This window comes from Salvelinus alpinus, chromosome 38, assembly GCF_045679555.1.
Source record: "Salvelinus alpinus chromosome 38, SLU_Salpinus.1, whole genome shotgun sequence".
Taxonomy (NCBI): Eukaryota; Metazoa; Chordata; class Actinopteri; order Salmoniformes; family Salmonidae; genus Salvelinus; species Salvelinus alpinus.
In genome coordinates this window covers 6,679,150-6,695,482 of record NC_092123.1, presented here as the reverse complement: position 1 = coordinate 6,695,482, position 16,333 = coordinate 6,679,150, and the positions used below count along the sequence as shown (strand labels likewise).

The following is a 16,333-nucleotide window of genomic DNA, read 5'->3' as shown; positions in this document are numbered from 1 at the left end:
AGATCAGACACAGTGACCACCCAGTCAGTCACTCAATAATAGGCTATAGGTATTTACATCACTGTTAATGATTATTACAGTAGGACAACATACAGAACAACAATAATTCATCAATCAACTATCTGAATAGTCGGATTCGATTGCATTACTATTAAAAAGGTGATGGACAAAAACAAAAGCACTTACTCGCTGATGTTCACCGCAAAGACCACCATGCGACATAAAAACAGACAGTTAGTTAGTACAGTAACTACATTAGCTTCATGTCAGAACACAGGTTCTATCAGACATGGGGGGGTTCTATTGTGGGCTCACCTTGCTGTGTGGGTCAGCAAACATCCTTGTGAAGATCTCACACAATCTCTTCAGCTCCACACGACTGCGACACACGAGCGGGGGAAAAAGTAAGGCGATCAATCGTGCAACACCTTTGGGTTTCAGACAGATTTTTATCTAGAGGACGGTTGTCTCGGTGACGGCCTCAAATGCATCACATTACAAAAGTTCAAAAACAAAAAATAGATGGTCTCTATCCCACCTGAGAATTCTCTGGCTAACGAGCAGGTTCTGTAGTCCCAGCAGCCCCTCCTTCCTCTCAGACCAGTTGGAACTGGCACAGTGGTTCAGCACCTCGGCCACGTCCTCCGTCTGTCTCATGTAGTGGGGCGGGCCGCCGTTCCGCGAGCCATACGAGAGCTCAGAGCAGGCGCTGCTGGCGTCGCTGTTAGCGTCGTCGTCTGAGTAGATCCCCGGGGACTCGTACCGCCGTCTGACTGGCCGCCGCTGGAGGGGTCAAGGGTCAAGAGGTCAAATAGTCGTGCGGGTACATATACAGCGTACTCACTAAGTCATGCCACCGAGTGAAGAGAAATCAATGACGCTTCCTGTTCAACAAGCTGCCATAAGACTACATTCGAGAGGCAAATAAGAGTCAACATAGACGTAAATCCAACAAAATGTCCCCCCAAGAGAAAAGGCCGTCAAAGCTATTATGATCAGCATACGCTATGGTTCAGATGGTAAAGAGGATAGAGAATCTAAGTCGCACGTGACGAGGTAAACATCGACCTTGTTGTTCCTGGCGTCTCCTAGTAACAGGGCGTCGGCTACAGCTGCCTCCACCTCGGTCCCAGTGTTGAGGATCCTCATGGCGTTGACAGAAGCTGAGATACGGGCCTGGTGGGCCAGACCTAGACGCTCTGGAGGAAACACGAGATATAATAATACTTTTAGAATAGTATTGTAGTATTATAGGAGCACAGTAATACAGTACTAAAAAGGAAAAGCAGTCGACCTATAAACTAAATGGGGAGTAAAAGTCATGGGGGGAAAACAAATGAAGCAAAATTACATCAGCAGGTCATGAGAAACTCAAGAAAAGATACAGTGTATAGCACAAAATAATAATATGATGAAATTAAGTTTTATTTTACAGCACAGTATAAGGACTAATAAAAACAAACGTGTACTAACAAAAAAAGAGTGAAACAAAATAACACAGATTGACTTGAAAAATAAGACGCATCCAAACTGAAATAAGGAGGATGCTCAGCTCTCCGTCGCCCTCTGTGGGTGATTGAGGTGAACTGCACCATGGAACACTGACATGCCATTTGTCTGGTCTAATAGAGACATGCAGGACAGGTCACCTGAGTGGCCCACAGACTCAGCCGAGTGGAGAGCACTGGTGGAGCGGGAGACACGTCTGGACGCTAGAGGAGGAACACGGGAGGGAGTGGGGTGATACTTTATTTGGATAGTCCATCTACTAACCCTAACCTTATACTTATCCTAACCCTAAACTTAACCCTTACCCTAACGCTTATTCTAAATCTAACCGTAACCTTAGCAACCAGTTACTTATCAATAGATAGTATGACCATCTATAGATCTACAGATGGAAAACCCAGACTATCCAAATAAAGTGTGACCAGGAAGTGAAGTTAGACACACCTTTAAAAAGAGTATCTTCTTCAACTCATACAGTACATGACTGTCAACCTGAGGAGGAGGCATTCTACCATGTGACAACGCTAACTGGCTTCATGCAAACATTAGCGCCAAGAATGTTGAGAGGCATCCCGGCATTGGACACAAAGGCTCTGATCGCAAGTCTATAAGCTGACAGTGGACACAAGTTTAGCGTCGACTCATCCCTGCCATGTCATCAATGACTCTGGCATGATTAGTAAAAAAAATGGTTGTTGAGGAAAATGTTGTTGTCACTCAGGAGTGAAAGGGGAAATTTGAAAGACACAAGTAAAAGGCATGCAGAAGATAGAAGCAGAAGAGGTTTGTTTCGGTTGGTTTTCTTGTGGTTTGATGATGGCCTTTGTGTTCTACTCTAGATAGGGCTAGTCAGGGTTCAGGCCCCCGGCAACCAGGCATTGAGGGGCATGGTGGCTATGGTCTCTGGGCTGGGCACGTTACTATACTGTACTCACCCAGAGGAGAGAATCCCCGAGCGGGGCTGGTGTCTCGGCTGCTCTCCCTAGAGGTGTCCCTGCTGCAGCCCTGACTCATGCTGGGCCGGGGGATACGACTCCTCGCTAGCATAGTGGTGGTGAGGGGGGGTGGGGGACACACAGCGAGAGAGAGCAGCAGGAGGAAGAAAGAGCTTTATAACACACAGCCAGATAGAGAGTCCAACACACTCAGAGAGAGAGCTCAGCGGAGTAAAGGAGGAGTTGAGTTAGCCAGGACAGAGGAGAGGAGGAGACACAAGGTTGCATTCAGTGACGGACAGGAGATTAGGTGGTTCAGAGAACAGAGAGGTTGGAGAGGAGGAGTACAGCTGTAGAGGGCTGTTTTCTGTCTTCCGTGTGTCTGTGTGTGTTGTCCTTCCTGGTCCTTACCCAGGCCTGATCTGTCTGGACTGGTGTCTCGGCTGCAGCCATGGCTGCGGGGGACTTTAGGCCTCCTTTCTGCTGGCGTTGTCCCTCCAGTGGCCCTGGAGATCCTGCCGTATGTATGGCTCAGGAGACGACCAGGGGAGCCAGAACGACTGCCAGCTGCAACACGACATAGCATGGTGTATTTATAAAGGGAGAAGAATGTATACCCAGACAATGTCGAAAAGGTGGTAAAAATGTCAAGCAATTGCTCCAAATCAGTGTTTCTTGATCCTGGGGACCCAAAGGTGCACATATTTGTTTTTGCCCTGCACTACACAGGACCAGGATCAAGAAACACTGATCTAGAAACGGTGTGTATTTTTTTTATTCCGGCATGATGCACATATATCGGGGGAAGATACTCACGTTGAGACACTGACACCATTTTGGCTCGACTCCTCCCCCTACTGTCTATGACAGAGGGACTTGCACTCACGCCGCTCCCCGAACTCGTTCTCCTGGTACGCACACGGCCTGGAAGAGAGAGAGAGAGAGAGAGACAGTGATAGAGAGAGAGGTCGGGGAGGGAGAAAAACAGACTTAAACTTCACGTGGGCACGGATCCATTCAACCGCAGACACACCCAGCTCGGCGGCACCAGCCCTCATCACCTACAGTCAGAGACTTCATACATAGAAACAGAGACACACTCGCTAAGTCTATACTTGCAGGTTGCTACCAGCCATTACAACAGACACATGCACTCAAATCTCGATGAAGCTGGTTCGAGAAATCTCAAGTCACAAATGTCTCATCCTCTATCAAAATGTTTCATCTCAACATATTCCCTCACAACAACAGACACAAATATAGAAACATGATTCACAACAAGTATACTCCAGTAGTCTGTTCTAGGTAGGACAATGGATCATTCAGGGGAAAAGGAGAGTACAGCACAAAACGACTTCATGAAATTACAGTTAAACAGGCAATGATAAAGGTCAATAACCCAACAGACACTGAGGCTGCCTGTCTTTACAGTCACGTGAGTTGGACAGGTCTATTTGTGGACACAATCAATGTCTCGGTCTCCTCTCTCTGGCTACGAAGCCCAGTCCTGATGACCCAGTTCGACGTAGTTCTACCATGCAGACAGTCCATGCAGAGTTCCACAGATGAGCCCCGTAATTCAATGATGTAGCACACCACAAAGACGACCACTGTAAACATGGTGCAGTACATTACACAGACCAAAAAGGGGACAGAGAAATCTGGATGAAGTCCTCCAGCTCCCACACAAACACACAGTTATCCATCTCATCTTACCCACTGGTCTAATGTTACCAGGTGTGTTGTCTAAGGGCAAAAAACAAGAGGAGGAAAGTCCAGGAGAAAGGTTAGCAGAAGTTAGCAGGATAATCCCCATATGGAAGACTGAGGGGGGGTTACAAGAATTTGGAAAGGCCTTAAGATGTATTTTAATCATCATATTTAAAAAGTCAAATAGAAATGAGGGTTAAATCTCCATGCTATGGTCCTATATCCCTCGTAGTCAGTAAAAGCGTCTGTGAGGTTATGAGGCTCATAGAAATAGTATTATAAACGGGATGGTTCGAGCCCTGAATGCTGATTGGCTGACAGCCGTGGTACATCAGACCGTATACCACGGGTATGACAAAACATTTATTTTTACTGCTCTAATTACATTGGTAACCAGTTTATAATAGCAGTAAGGCACCTCGGGGGTTTGTGATATATGGCCAATATACCACGGCTAATGGCTGTATCCAGGTTCACATAAGAACAGCCCTTAGCAGTGGTATATTGGCCATATACCACACCCCCCTCGGACCTTACTGCTTAATTAGAACACACACAGAGACAGAACACATGTTTTTGGCTCACCTAGAGAGGCGTAGGAGCCGGGTGGCAGAGCCGAGGCAGCGCTGAAGGGGGCGGGCGAGCCGGGCACGGGAGTCATCCTGGACTTGGCACTAGTGGTGGCAGCAGCGTTCACGTCCACGTCGCTACGGGAACGCTGGAGAGAGCCCGGGGTGGAGGGACCTCTGGAGGGAGCCGCTTTCGCTTCGGGGAGAGGAGTGAAGGGAAGAGAGGGAGGGAGGGAGGAGAGGAAACAGAGAGGGAGAAGAGAGGAACAACGGTTATCAGCCAAGCTCTCTACCCAAACGTATTTCATAAAGTCAGAGGGAAGAGAGGGCGAGAAAAGAGGGAAAGTTAACAGTTATTAACCAAACTCACGTTTCAAGTCGTAACGTCACGCGCACAAGTACAGTGAAATGCCTTTCTTGCAAACTCCAAACCCAACAATGCAGTGATCAACATCAATGTAGTACTACAAATATCACAAGGTAGAACCAAAACAAGAAGAACCCCAGAAAGTAAGACACTACATACAGGGTCAGTTCCAATACTATATTTACAATGTGCAGGGACACTGGATAGATTTCAAACAGTGGATGTCACGGACATTGTTGCTGTGCTTGAAAAATCATGACCGACATCTATATGAAAAATATGTCTTCTGGTGTCTGATTATATCCAGAGCCGTGGATCATTTAATCGATAGAAGAGATCTGAGATATTTCCTCCAGTGTGCAGTAGTAATGTCTGAGGTAGTAATGTCTGTGGTAGTAATGTCTGTGGTAGTAATGTCTGAGGTAGTAATGTCTGTGGTAGTAATGTCTGTGGTAGTAATGTCTGAGGTAGTAATGTCTGTGGTAGTAATGTCTGTGGTAGTAATGTCTGAGGTAGTAATGTCTGAGGTAGTAATGTCTGTGGTAGTAATGTCTGAGGTAGTAATGTCTGAGGTAGTAATGTCTGTGGTAGTAATGCAAGTCATGTAATGCCAGTGTCCTTACTCCTGGTCACGGTGTTTCCCATGGAGCTCTTGGCAGACTGAGGGCGGCTGTGGAGACAGAGAGAGATAGACAGTGATTCATCTGACTAACTAAGATCAATACTCCTTCAATACGACTACTTCTCATATCACAGACAGACCGAGAGGGAGAGAGAAACTGAGAGAAAGAGAAACTCTCTACTAGAGAGAGAAAAAACTGAAAGAAAGAGACATAAGGAGACAGAGAGACAGAAAATGAGAGAGAAAGACAGAAAGGGGGCCAAGCAAGAGAGACGTGGCGAGAAAGAAGGAGACAGGAAGACAGAGGGGGAGAAGGATAGAAAGGTTGGAGCGTCTCACTTGAGGCTCTCCTGTGAGGAGGAGGAGGAGCGGTCTGAGGCAGGGAGGGACAGGATGCTGTCAGAACTCTTCATGTGGGACTGGAGAGCCTTCTGATAGGACGACTCTAGAGCCTGGAACAGCTGCTCCGCCTCCCGGCTGAAGTGGCCGTGGAACGTCCAGTAGCACCTGTACAACACAACAGAGAGGACAAAGGCCCAGAGACAGTGAGACAGCCTGTCGTCAACGGGGCAACGTTTCAGGTTGGCAGACAAAATATCAAACGTGGCGGAAAAGTTGTTACCGTGACAACATGCGATGTTGGCGAACTCGCATTTTCAAATAGAAACATGGTTCACGCACGTCCGACATAGTGCGAGAGTGACTTACTTCCTGGCCACTGATCGGGCCTCGGAGTCTGCATCATGGACTCCTTTCTTGATGGTCTCTGTCAGAACAGCTACATTCCTGTGAGGGATCAAGAAGAGTAGGAACACAAAGCGTCATTCTCCCTGCATGCAGCATCCCAATACCCTCCTCTCCACCAAAACCACCGCAACATAAAAAGCTACGGTTACGTCCCAAATACCAACACTATTCCCTATATAGTGCACTACTTTTGTCCAGAGCCCTATGGCACCCTATTCCCTATATAGTGCACTGCTTTCGACCAGGGCCAACAGGGCTCTGGTCAAAAGTAGTGCACTATACAGGGAATAGGGTGCCATTTGGGACGCAAGGCAAATCAATGAGAAGGGGACCCGAGAGCTCCCCTGACATCCCGGTCAGAGATTTGGTTTCACATCAATGATGAAGCACAGTGTGCTTTTATGGGATAGATATCCCTCCCTGGCATTGCCATGGAAACTGCTGAGATGAGGAGCCACTCACTGACAACAACGTTGTTTCATATTACCTGGACGGGCTCATCACAAACTCACTGGACAGTAGCTAGAAAAAAAGGTTTACAGTACAGTACCTATCTACAACACGGCAATACAATATTGAGTTGTTGAGGAGGGGGGACAACTAAGTATGAGTCTATAGGCCTGTCTAGTAGCAGCCGTTAAAACGTACCTCTCTAGAGAGCTGGTCTGCCACTCCTGCAGCAAGAGGTCCAAAAACTCAAAACAGCGCCTGGAAATAGAACAAGAAGACTGTCAGGGAAAATAAACAGACGCTCAGCTGGAGTGCGATCAGGGATAAGACTTCCTGAGGCTATTTCTTTGTTTGTTTACCTTCTTACGGCCACAGATTTCGACAGGCAGCTGCTGGTCACGATAGGAATGAGACGAGGGTAGTGTGTATGCTGGAAGACAGAGAGAGGACAGAAATATAGGCATCGTCATGTCACAGGTCCAGTTTACACTCCTTACGTTACTAGCTGTTCTAGTATAGAAGTGTGAGGAACACACAAGGCATCTTTGGAGAACAAATCGCAAAGCAACCACCAACAAGGAACGCCCACATAGGAATGTCATTCGCAGCCCTCGGGAAGGAAAAATGTGTGTTAGCGTTCCAAACAAAGAAAGGCTAGCCTCATGACCATTTTGTCTGACTGACACTCATCTGAACCACCCAGCTCAACTCAACTTCATTCAAAATGTGAATAACTTTATGGCTCACTCACCCTGATGATGAGTCGTATGACAGCGATGCCGGATGTGGCCATGACCTTGGCCGAGTTAGAGACCAGGGTTAGGAGAGTGGGCATGATGGACTCTGCACAGTGGTCAAACCTGTTCCCCAGGATGTAGGACAGGTGGCTGCAGGATAGAGGGACCATACGGACACAAGTTATTATGATATCAACACCATCTTATTTTATACTGATGGGGGGTGTACAATAAAGAGGGGGGGGGAATATTCCTAAAATTCTTTTAAGTTTCAGTTTTTATTTATTTATTGCATAACGTAATTATAGTATGGCTTTGGTAACATTAAATAAAGCTTGTTTGATTTTGAATTGATACCGTGAGGAAGAGAATAGGACGAGAGGTCTCCTTACCCCAGAGTGATACAGGCCTCTCTGACCACCTGAGAGCGCAGGTCTTTAGCGGACATCTTGAAGGCTGCCTCCGTGAGACGCAGCTGCTGGGAGAAACCGTCAAAGTCCACCGCTCCCGCCAGGAGCAGAGAACGCATCTTCTTCAACTAGAGAAGAAGAAGACCGTCAATCAACGTCACACTTCCAATCAAATGATAGACGTGGCCGATTAATAGAACAGCCACTTAATGGTCACTGGCTACAATCCAAACATCCACACTTGGAATGCATGGCCAATACTTTGAGTCAAGTGGTACGCTAGCGTGGATACTGGAATGTAGCCAGTGTGATGAAGTCATCTGGAGGTGAGGGCCGATTGGATGGTCGTCTCTTACCGCAGTGACTCTGTGCTCCCAGTCTCGTTTGTCGTCGGCCAGCACCTCTCTGATCTTGGTCATGGCGTCCTCCATTTCCCTGTTAGAGAAAAGCTGAGAGGAGGAGAAGAAGAAGAAGAACCACTTAAGAGGAAGCACATTCCTAATGTGTTTAATATACGACTTGTAACATAGGGCCTGTTTCACGTGCCCAAGCGAGGATAGCGCGGAATGAGTTTTGATATTGTGATGAAAGTGAACACATACTTCCATAGTGGACACTTCCTCGAAGGCACGGATGAAGTCCTCCTCATCCACAGCCCCTGCAGCAGCCGCACTAGGACCATCTCTCCCTGATATAAGCAGAGGGACACCAGGTCGAATTGTTAACTTTACCAGGAAGCTATTCAAGTAGGCAATTATTCACACAAATGTTAAACTTGGATTGGCTGCAGCCTTATGGAGTTCAGGCAGGGTATATCACGCTCAATTCTCATTATCCCATGTTTCTATCAATCTGTATTCTGTTTCTCTCGGTGTTCTGGTTCCATTACAAAATCCTCACCATCTGCACTGTCCCAAGGGTACAGATAGACACTAAGCTCCGCAGTGACTGGGTTATAGAGACACTATCTCTGTTATAGACACTAGACAACTCCACAGTGACTGGGTTATAGAGACACTATCTCTGTTATAGACACTAGACAACTCCACAGTGACTGGGTTATAGAGACACTATCTCTGTTATAGACACTAGACAACTCCACAGTGACTGGGTTATAGAGACACTATCTCTGTTATAGACACTAGACAGCTCCACAGTGACTGGGTTATAGAGACACTATCTCTGTTATAGACACTAGACAGCTCCACAGTGACTGGGTTATAGAGACACTATCTCTGTTATAGATAGCAGACAGCTACACAGTGACTGGATTATAGAGACACTATCTCTGTTATAGACACTAGACAGCTCCACAGTGACTGGGTTATAGAGACACTATCTCTGTTATAGACACTAGACAGCTCCACAGTGACTGGGTTATAGAGACACTATCTCTGTTATAGATAGCAGACAGCTCCACAGTGACTGGGTTATAGAGACACTATCTCTGTTATAGACACTAGACAACTCCACAGTGACTGGGTTATAGAGACACTATCTCTGTTATAGACACTAGACAGCTCCACAGTGACTGGGTTATAGAGACACTATCTCTGTTATAGACACTAGACAACTCCACAGTGACTGGGTTATAGAGACACTATCTCTGTTATAGACACTAGACAGCTCCACAGTGACTGGGTTATAGAGACACTATCTCTGTTATAGACTCTAGACAACTCCACAGTGACTGGGTTATAGAGACACTATCTCTGTTATAGATAGCAGACAGCTCCACAGTGAATTATCTTCCATTCAAATCCTGGACAGAGGTCATTATTCAAGTCTCTACGCTGACCTTTTTTACAAAAAGTTGAAAAAAAATTGCGCACACAAACAAATTTAGGAGCACAATGAAAAGTACTTTCAGATATTAAAGCTAGAATCATTCATTTTTCTAGGCGCAGTGGGGCTCCTAAATGAAAATTCCATGTGCATACGTGAGCAAAATGGTTGCACCGCAGAGCCCTGTTATTACCCATTGCCAAATAAAGGCTTATCTAGATAATCCAGTCATCATGTCTAAAAAACATAAACAATGCACGCACACAGACAGACGCACGCACACAGACACAAGGATTCTCGAGGAAGCAAATGAAAGGAATACTGTGGTAGAAGAAAGAACAAATGACAATGTTAAAATACACATGGCTCGACGTAACATCACTTAAACACTCTCTGCTGGTGCGAACAGGAAGGGGCGTCTCACCTGTTGATTTGGTGCTGGAAGCAGAGCTGGGCCTACGGAACGACCCCATGCTCACTGCCTTCTTCCCTGACGACGGGCCCTTAGAAGAGGAGGACCGCCCCCCGTCCACCGAATCATCATCATCATAGTTCTTATCTGGGAGGGAAGGCAAAACAGAGGATTCAAGTTATTTACAGTCTGGCACAATTTGAATACTGACTGTACTAAACAAACTAAGAACGTTTTATATCAGCACCATGTGCTCAATCCCATCCTCTCCTACAACAACACAGCAGCCTGCATAACCTTTTGGCATTTACACAAACACACATTGGGGGGAGGGGTCATCAGAGTTCATTCTGTAGGTAATTGTCTCGGTCTGATTCCGGTAACCGGTGGTTGCACCCTCATGCTGTGGAAGTGAAGTGACTACCCCCACCCCCCTTAAACGGTAGTGTACTGAACACGTCAGTCCCGGTCAGTCGGCCCGGAGGGAGCAGAGTAGTCTGCCAGACCAGCGATCAATGAAACACAACCCCGTGCATTATTCAGAGGTCCACGCAACACAGCGGCAGCACACCAACACATCACATCGGTTATGTGCCATCTACCTCACATTGTTCCTCTCCCCCATTGCAATATTAAAACGAGGCACGCTGTCAATATCACAACAAGGCGAGCCTCGAATAAACCAGCCTCATATAAAACCCAGCTCTGAGCACACCACTGTCATCAATACCAGTTGTGATGAGGGTAGCTCATACAATCCAGACATTGTTACTGATAGCCTTCAGATTATCTGAGCTTTCAGTCTTTATAGTGCGTACTCTGTACCCAGCAGTCCTCTCCGGTCTGTCACTCCTCAGCTGAAAATGTCTTCATCTTAGTGACAGGTGACTCCCTCCCACACTTTTGACCTGACCCACATTCCTCCACGGCGCTCATTAATATTAATACAATGGGTCTCTCCTCCACCCCCACCCCCACCACGTGTCAAGAAGAAAGAGAAGCAGAGCTTACAGGCACAGATCTTCCTGCAGACGAGTTTCCTCAGCATGTCGACAGACAGTCCAGTCCAGACCCCCTCCTCATAGTCTCCCGTCTCCACAGGTCTCCCAGCTAGCTCCCTCGCTGCAGGCAGTTAGCAGTACCAGCTACACTCTCCCCTCGCTGGTGCGTGAGCACCCGAGGCTCAGGCTATGGCTGCCATCCTGCTGCACAGTTCACACTCTCTCCCAGTAACACACAAGCGCTTACTGTGCTGTGATGCTAGGTGCCCCTCCCTACTGAGCACAGTGAGCCCATAGAGCAGGGACGACAGAGAAAGCAGATGGACAGCTCCACCTCCCACAGGGGGGAGAGGAGGCAAGGACACACCCTCTCTATCACCATGATATGACACTCAGCCTGGGAGTGGGAGGAGTCAGACAGAAAGTGATGAGCGGTGAATTCAAACTTAACAGGTCAGTGAGCCTAGCGCCATCACTGGTGAGTGATGAGAGAGACATGGGGGAATATCACACTCCATCTACAGGCGGTTATTCTCTGTCCTTCAAGATAATTTATCTTAACAGATGTGCAATTTGTCAGCACAGACAGCAGAGCAAAAATGGAGGGAAATTCACGGGTACAGGATGAGCTGCATGCAAATGCTGGCTTCGAAGCCAGCAGAGAGGGTATAGTTCAGGTTCAGGATGCAGTGTTTGCATTGTAAATAAAGACTGCGTTTTTTCTGGATTAAAAAAAACAAAAAAAAGGGCCTTAGTTGGTGGGAGAGGCCAATAGTGCAGTCACAGTCCAAAAACTTCAGAAGCTTTTTTACAGCAAATTTCCTGCAATTATTTTGCCATGGCTTATGCTATCTGAGTGACTCAAACGTTATAAGAAAAACAATGGGGGCCCCATGCCATGTCAAAAATACAATTTTAGACACAGAACCTATGGTTCCAGGTCAATATGCATGAGTGCATCCTAAAAGAATACAACAAAATCAGCAATGAATCATAAGCACATGAGACCTACTTTATAATGCAGTAATGTCACGCAAACCAGACGTTCACTAATTCCTCCACTAGATGGCAGTGCCCCCTGATAAATGCACCAGTTGTTTGAGAAGAGAGCAACAACAGCTTCAACCTGAAAGTGATACTGTGGATTTCAACCTACAGTACCTCTGAGGAAAAGGCTCCATTATTCTCCACGGTACCGGAGGACACCGACTATCAACACACAGCTAGCTCTTCCTCTTCACCATCCGATACCTTGAACACAAACCAGCCATTCCTCTCACAGAGAGACTTTCTCACCGGGGAACGAGCTACTCAAGCACCGGACAACACAGGAGCAGCATAATTCAACAGCCCCATTCGTTTCAAACATGAATGCAATTTCTGCAAGGGAAACACACACATTTCAGGAGTCACTTCTCACAATCAACTAGACAAATAGGAGTGAAACGAAGCCAGCGTCAAAACAATCCATCCGGTGTGGCCTGAATGAATGAATGTTGAATAGGCCTACATGTGCACATAACCAATCCCATGCATACATGGACTCTCTTCACTCTGGTTAGATCTCCATTGTTATGAAAGAAAAGCAACGTAAATTAACATTTCATTTGTTTGTTTTTTTTAATCATAAAGTTAGCGTGGAAGAGGTGAACAAATTGTTGCTGGCCAGTAATGTTAATAATGAGCAACCACCTGGTATTGACAATTTAGATGGAAAGCTACTGAGGATAGAATATGTTGCAGCTCCTATTTCTCATATCTACAATATGAGCTTGGAGAATTCCCCCCCCTCCCCCCTCAGACCTGGAAGGAAGCTAAAGTCATTCCGCTTCCCAAGAACGGTAAACCATCCTTTTCTGGTTCTAACAGCAGACCAATTTCAGTGCAGCCTTTGATATTATTGACCATAATCTGTTAGCGGAAAAACATATGTGTTATGGCTTTAAACCCTCTGCTTTTGAGCAAGTATATGGCAATCTAATAGAAACAGAAAAACTGCAATTCTGTCTTGGCCCTTTACTGTTTTTACTAATGATTTACCACTAGCAAATCACTGCAACTCTAAACAAAGAGTTGAAGTTAGTTTCAGAATGGGTGGCCAACAAATAAACTAGTTCTGAATATATCTAAGAGCATAGTATTTCAGTACAAATCATTCCTTAAGCTCTAGATCAGGCGTCTCCACACCTTTTCTAACATGAGAGCTACTTGTAAAAAATGAAACATGTCACGAGCTACACATTTTTTCTAGCTTTCAAATAGGAACATTCTTCTATTTTCCTCTCCCCTGCAACTCTTCGCCGTTCCATACTGTACAAGAGAAAGTTACGCACTGTTTTCTGTCAATATACCTGGTAAAATAATGGTTAATAAACAACTAAGAAAATCTTCTTTACAATCTCTTTGGATAATTCATTCCGATAATTTTAAAGTTAACAGCAGGTATTTTGCCTGTAAGTTTAAGTATTTTGATATCTTCATAAAATTAGATTTTTTATTTGTATTCTCCCTGGTTTTAGATTTTGTTTTGTTTTTCACTCTCGAAAATCTAATTGTTCATAGAGAAACAACGGAATTAGATGTTCTGAGTCTGAATGTCATTGGTTAAATCACATCCGAAGACATTTTTTTTAGGTCTGGAAGAAAACCCAAAAATATTTTTGGGAGTGCAATTCCCTTTAATTGCGCATCTGGCCCTTTAATTGCACATCTAGCGAGTGACGAATGTGCCGGTCTATTGACAATTCTGCGCTCCTGCTTCTCATTTCATGGAAAAGTTTGAAAAGAACAAATAATACGATACAAATGATAGAATTCTGCCAGGTAAGCCTACTTTGTATATAACATTTAATTGAGATGGTTTTGGGGAAAGTATTTCCGTCAACACACAAGACGGTCATCACATCAACTGGCTACACACAAAGTGATAGACAAACATGCGCACCACACAGACAGATGGGCAATATTGCTGGAAATGAGTTGTAGCATCTCCCTCGCAAGCACACTTGGTGTGTGGGTTCAAGTTAAAGCTAGGATGTGTCCTCGGTCTCAAGATAACAGTGCACGCTCAGAGAAAGCATTTGTAAGCAAAGCCTCAGTAGAGTAAGAATGTACTGCTCCAAACGACATGATAGCCTGGTCAGCTTACTGACGTCAGTCAGTAGAGTTTTACGAGAGCGTATTCTTATTGTGTGTGTGACTGGTGGAACTGGGTGTGAGTGTGGTTCGGGAATGAAAATGGACATGCAAAACAAGTTTATGAGAACAGGAGGAAACTCCATATCAAGGGGACTTTGTTAAATTGATGAATAAGTCCAAAGGCCACGCACTAAACCTTAGCTAAGCCTTTAAGGGCGGTAGACTAACACGGCAAAGGGGTTTAGTTCATTTCGATGCACCTGACAAGGCGAATGAGGTAGATGAAGCCCGTCTGACGACTCTGTTCCAATTTATTGAACGGACTGGAGTGATGGATCTCTAAAAGGTAGGTAAAGTACGTAGCTAAAGTGAAGGATTCCATTGAGACTTCAGCTGGAGAAAACTCCAACACGGTGGCTGAGGTGAAGGATTCAATTGAAGCCTTTAACGGGGAGGAATCTCCGTCTGTAGCTCATTTAAGAGTTGAACGGCACAGTTGCTGGGGTGAAGAACTGTGGCCGAAGCCTTAGCTGGAGGAATTGTCGCATTTCCATTGTCGTTTTCGGAGCACTTGCATTCAGGAGAATCTATGAATCACATTATTATAACGAATAGTATTGACTTCAAAAGGGAGGACCAAGGACACGGGTGGCTCCTAATGTGAGATTCTCATTGGTGTTTGCAGAACAACTGGTTCTGTGAGATTAGGATCAGAACCTGCAATTGTAACAGTAAGAAACAAACGGATGACTGCAGTGTAGCTGTTATAAGGAGTACATGTTGCATGGATTGCTAAGCCATAACAACATGAAAGTGTGTAGTCTTACTATAAATGTATGTATGTACTTCATGTTTATTAATGCTATGGATTGTAATGTATTTTCATTTATTTAGTTCTGTACCTGTCTATTAATGTTATGTAATATGTTGTTTAATGTAGTTCTGTAGTTCAGCTGTAATTGTCTGTTAATGTTCTATACTATGTCATGTTTTATGTTTGTGTGGACCCCGGGAAGAGTAGCTGCAGGTTTGCCTGTAGCTAATTGTGGAGCCTAATAAAATACCAAAAAAGACTAAATACTATAAAAGCACTACCTAGCTGTAACTCTACCCTACAGACAGAAGGTACCTCTGCCAGTCATTCAGTGCCCCCAATTCACAATTTGTGCGTCACAAGTGTACTGGGCGGAGGGCTATTCACAGAGCACAGTGGGCACCTTAATTGACTGGCTACTGGCAACAAGGAAGTGATGAGGAAGTAGACAGGAAGTAACAGTCAGTCCTCCTCTCTTTCTTCTGACCAAAACATGTGTCCAAGTTCTCCAAAGGGGAGGAATATGAGTTAAAACGAACCAAGCTAACATCATCTTAGTACAATGTCAAACACAGTAACATAAATAGCCCAAACTATTTCCTTTAGAAGAAATGAAAGAAAGAGACACATCCTGTATGAAATCTCCTGCACTTCTCACCAACATCGCTTCCTTTCATTTACCTATGGAGGACACCTGTAAACACCATATTCAGTCATAACATAGGCTAATAATCCCAATGCAAACACGACTACAGCTAATCTACCTATGCAGTAGCTATAAACGGCCTTTGTAGAGAGAAAAGTGATCCATACCTTCTCCTGTGGTCATAGCAGAGCTGTTGATTCCACACACTAAACAGAGCTAAGTAACAGTGAGCAACAAGGACAAACACTGCCGTAGGTCTGCCTCTTCTCTATTGTGTCTACCTACCGTACTCCAGGCTACTCCTTCCCCTCCCCTCTAGCTAGGTCTTGTGACTGCACGGATGACAAAATGACACCACTCTCTTCTCCAAAATAAGAGCCTGCAGCAGAGTCCCTGGTGTTGCTACCTCTTCCTAGGCTAATCCTCTCTGTCTCTCCCTTTCCCTTCGCCAGCCCCATAGCCCAGATACAAATCCAGTATT

At 45.4% G+C, this 16,333-nt stretch overlaps 1 protein-coding gene across 18 annotated transcripts in view; it reads right to left on the bottom strand.

The window, feature by feature from the left end:
* The window catches only part of LOC139566487 (CLIP-associating protein 1-B-like), a 36,260-nt gene that overhangs the window by 11,628 nt on the left and 8,299 nt on the right, over positions 1–16,333 (bottom strand). For 4 of the 18 annotated variants that reach the window (XM_071387738.1, XM_071387743.1, XM_071387741.1 and 1 more), the window contains exons 9-27: positions 10,266–10,400; positions 8,659–8,744; positions 8,413–8,505; positions 8,039–8,184; positions 7,661–7,796; positions 7,269–7,339; positions 7,108–7,167; positions 6,421–6,498; positions 6,052–6,219; positions 5,714–5,760; positions 4,740–4,919; positions 4,161–4,190; positions 3,261–3,368; positions 2,856–3,011; positions 2,445–2,549; positions 1,650–1,712; positions 1,069–1,199; positions 539–783; positions 316–379 (exon numbers count right to left, since the gene is read on the bottom strand). In XM_071387738.1, coding sequence (XP_071243839.1) covers positions 316–379; positions 539–783; positions 1,069–1,199; positions 1,650–1,712; positions 2,445–2,549; positions 2,856–3,011; positions 3,261–3,368; positions 4,161–4,190; positions 4,740–4,919; positions 5,714–5,760; positions 6,052–6,219; positions 6,421–6,498; positions 7,108–7,167; positions 7,269–7,339; positions 7,661–7,796; positions 8,039–8,184; positions 8,413–8,505; positions 8,659–8,744; positions 10,266–10,400 — 2,102 coding nt within the window. The other 14 variants (XM_071387740.1, XM_071387747.1, XM_071387739.1 and 11 more) reach the window with 9 other exon arrangements.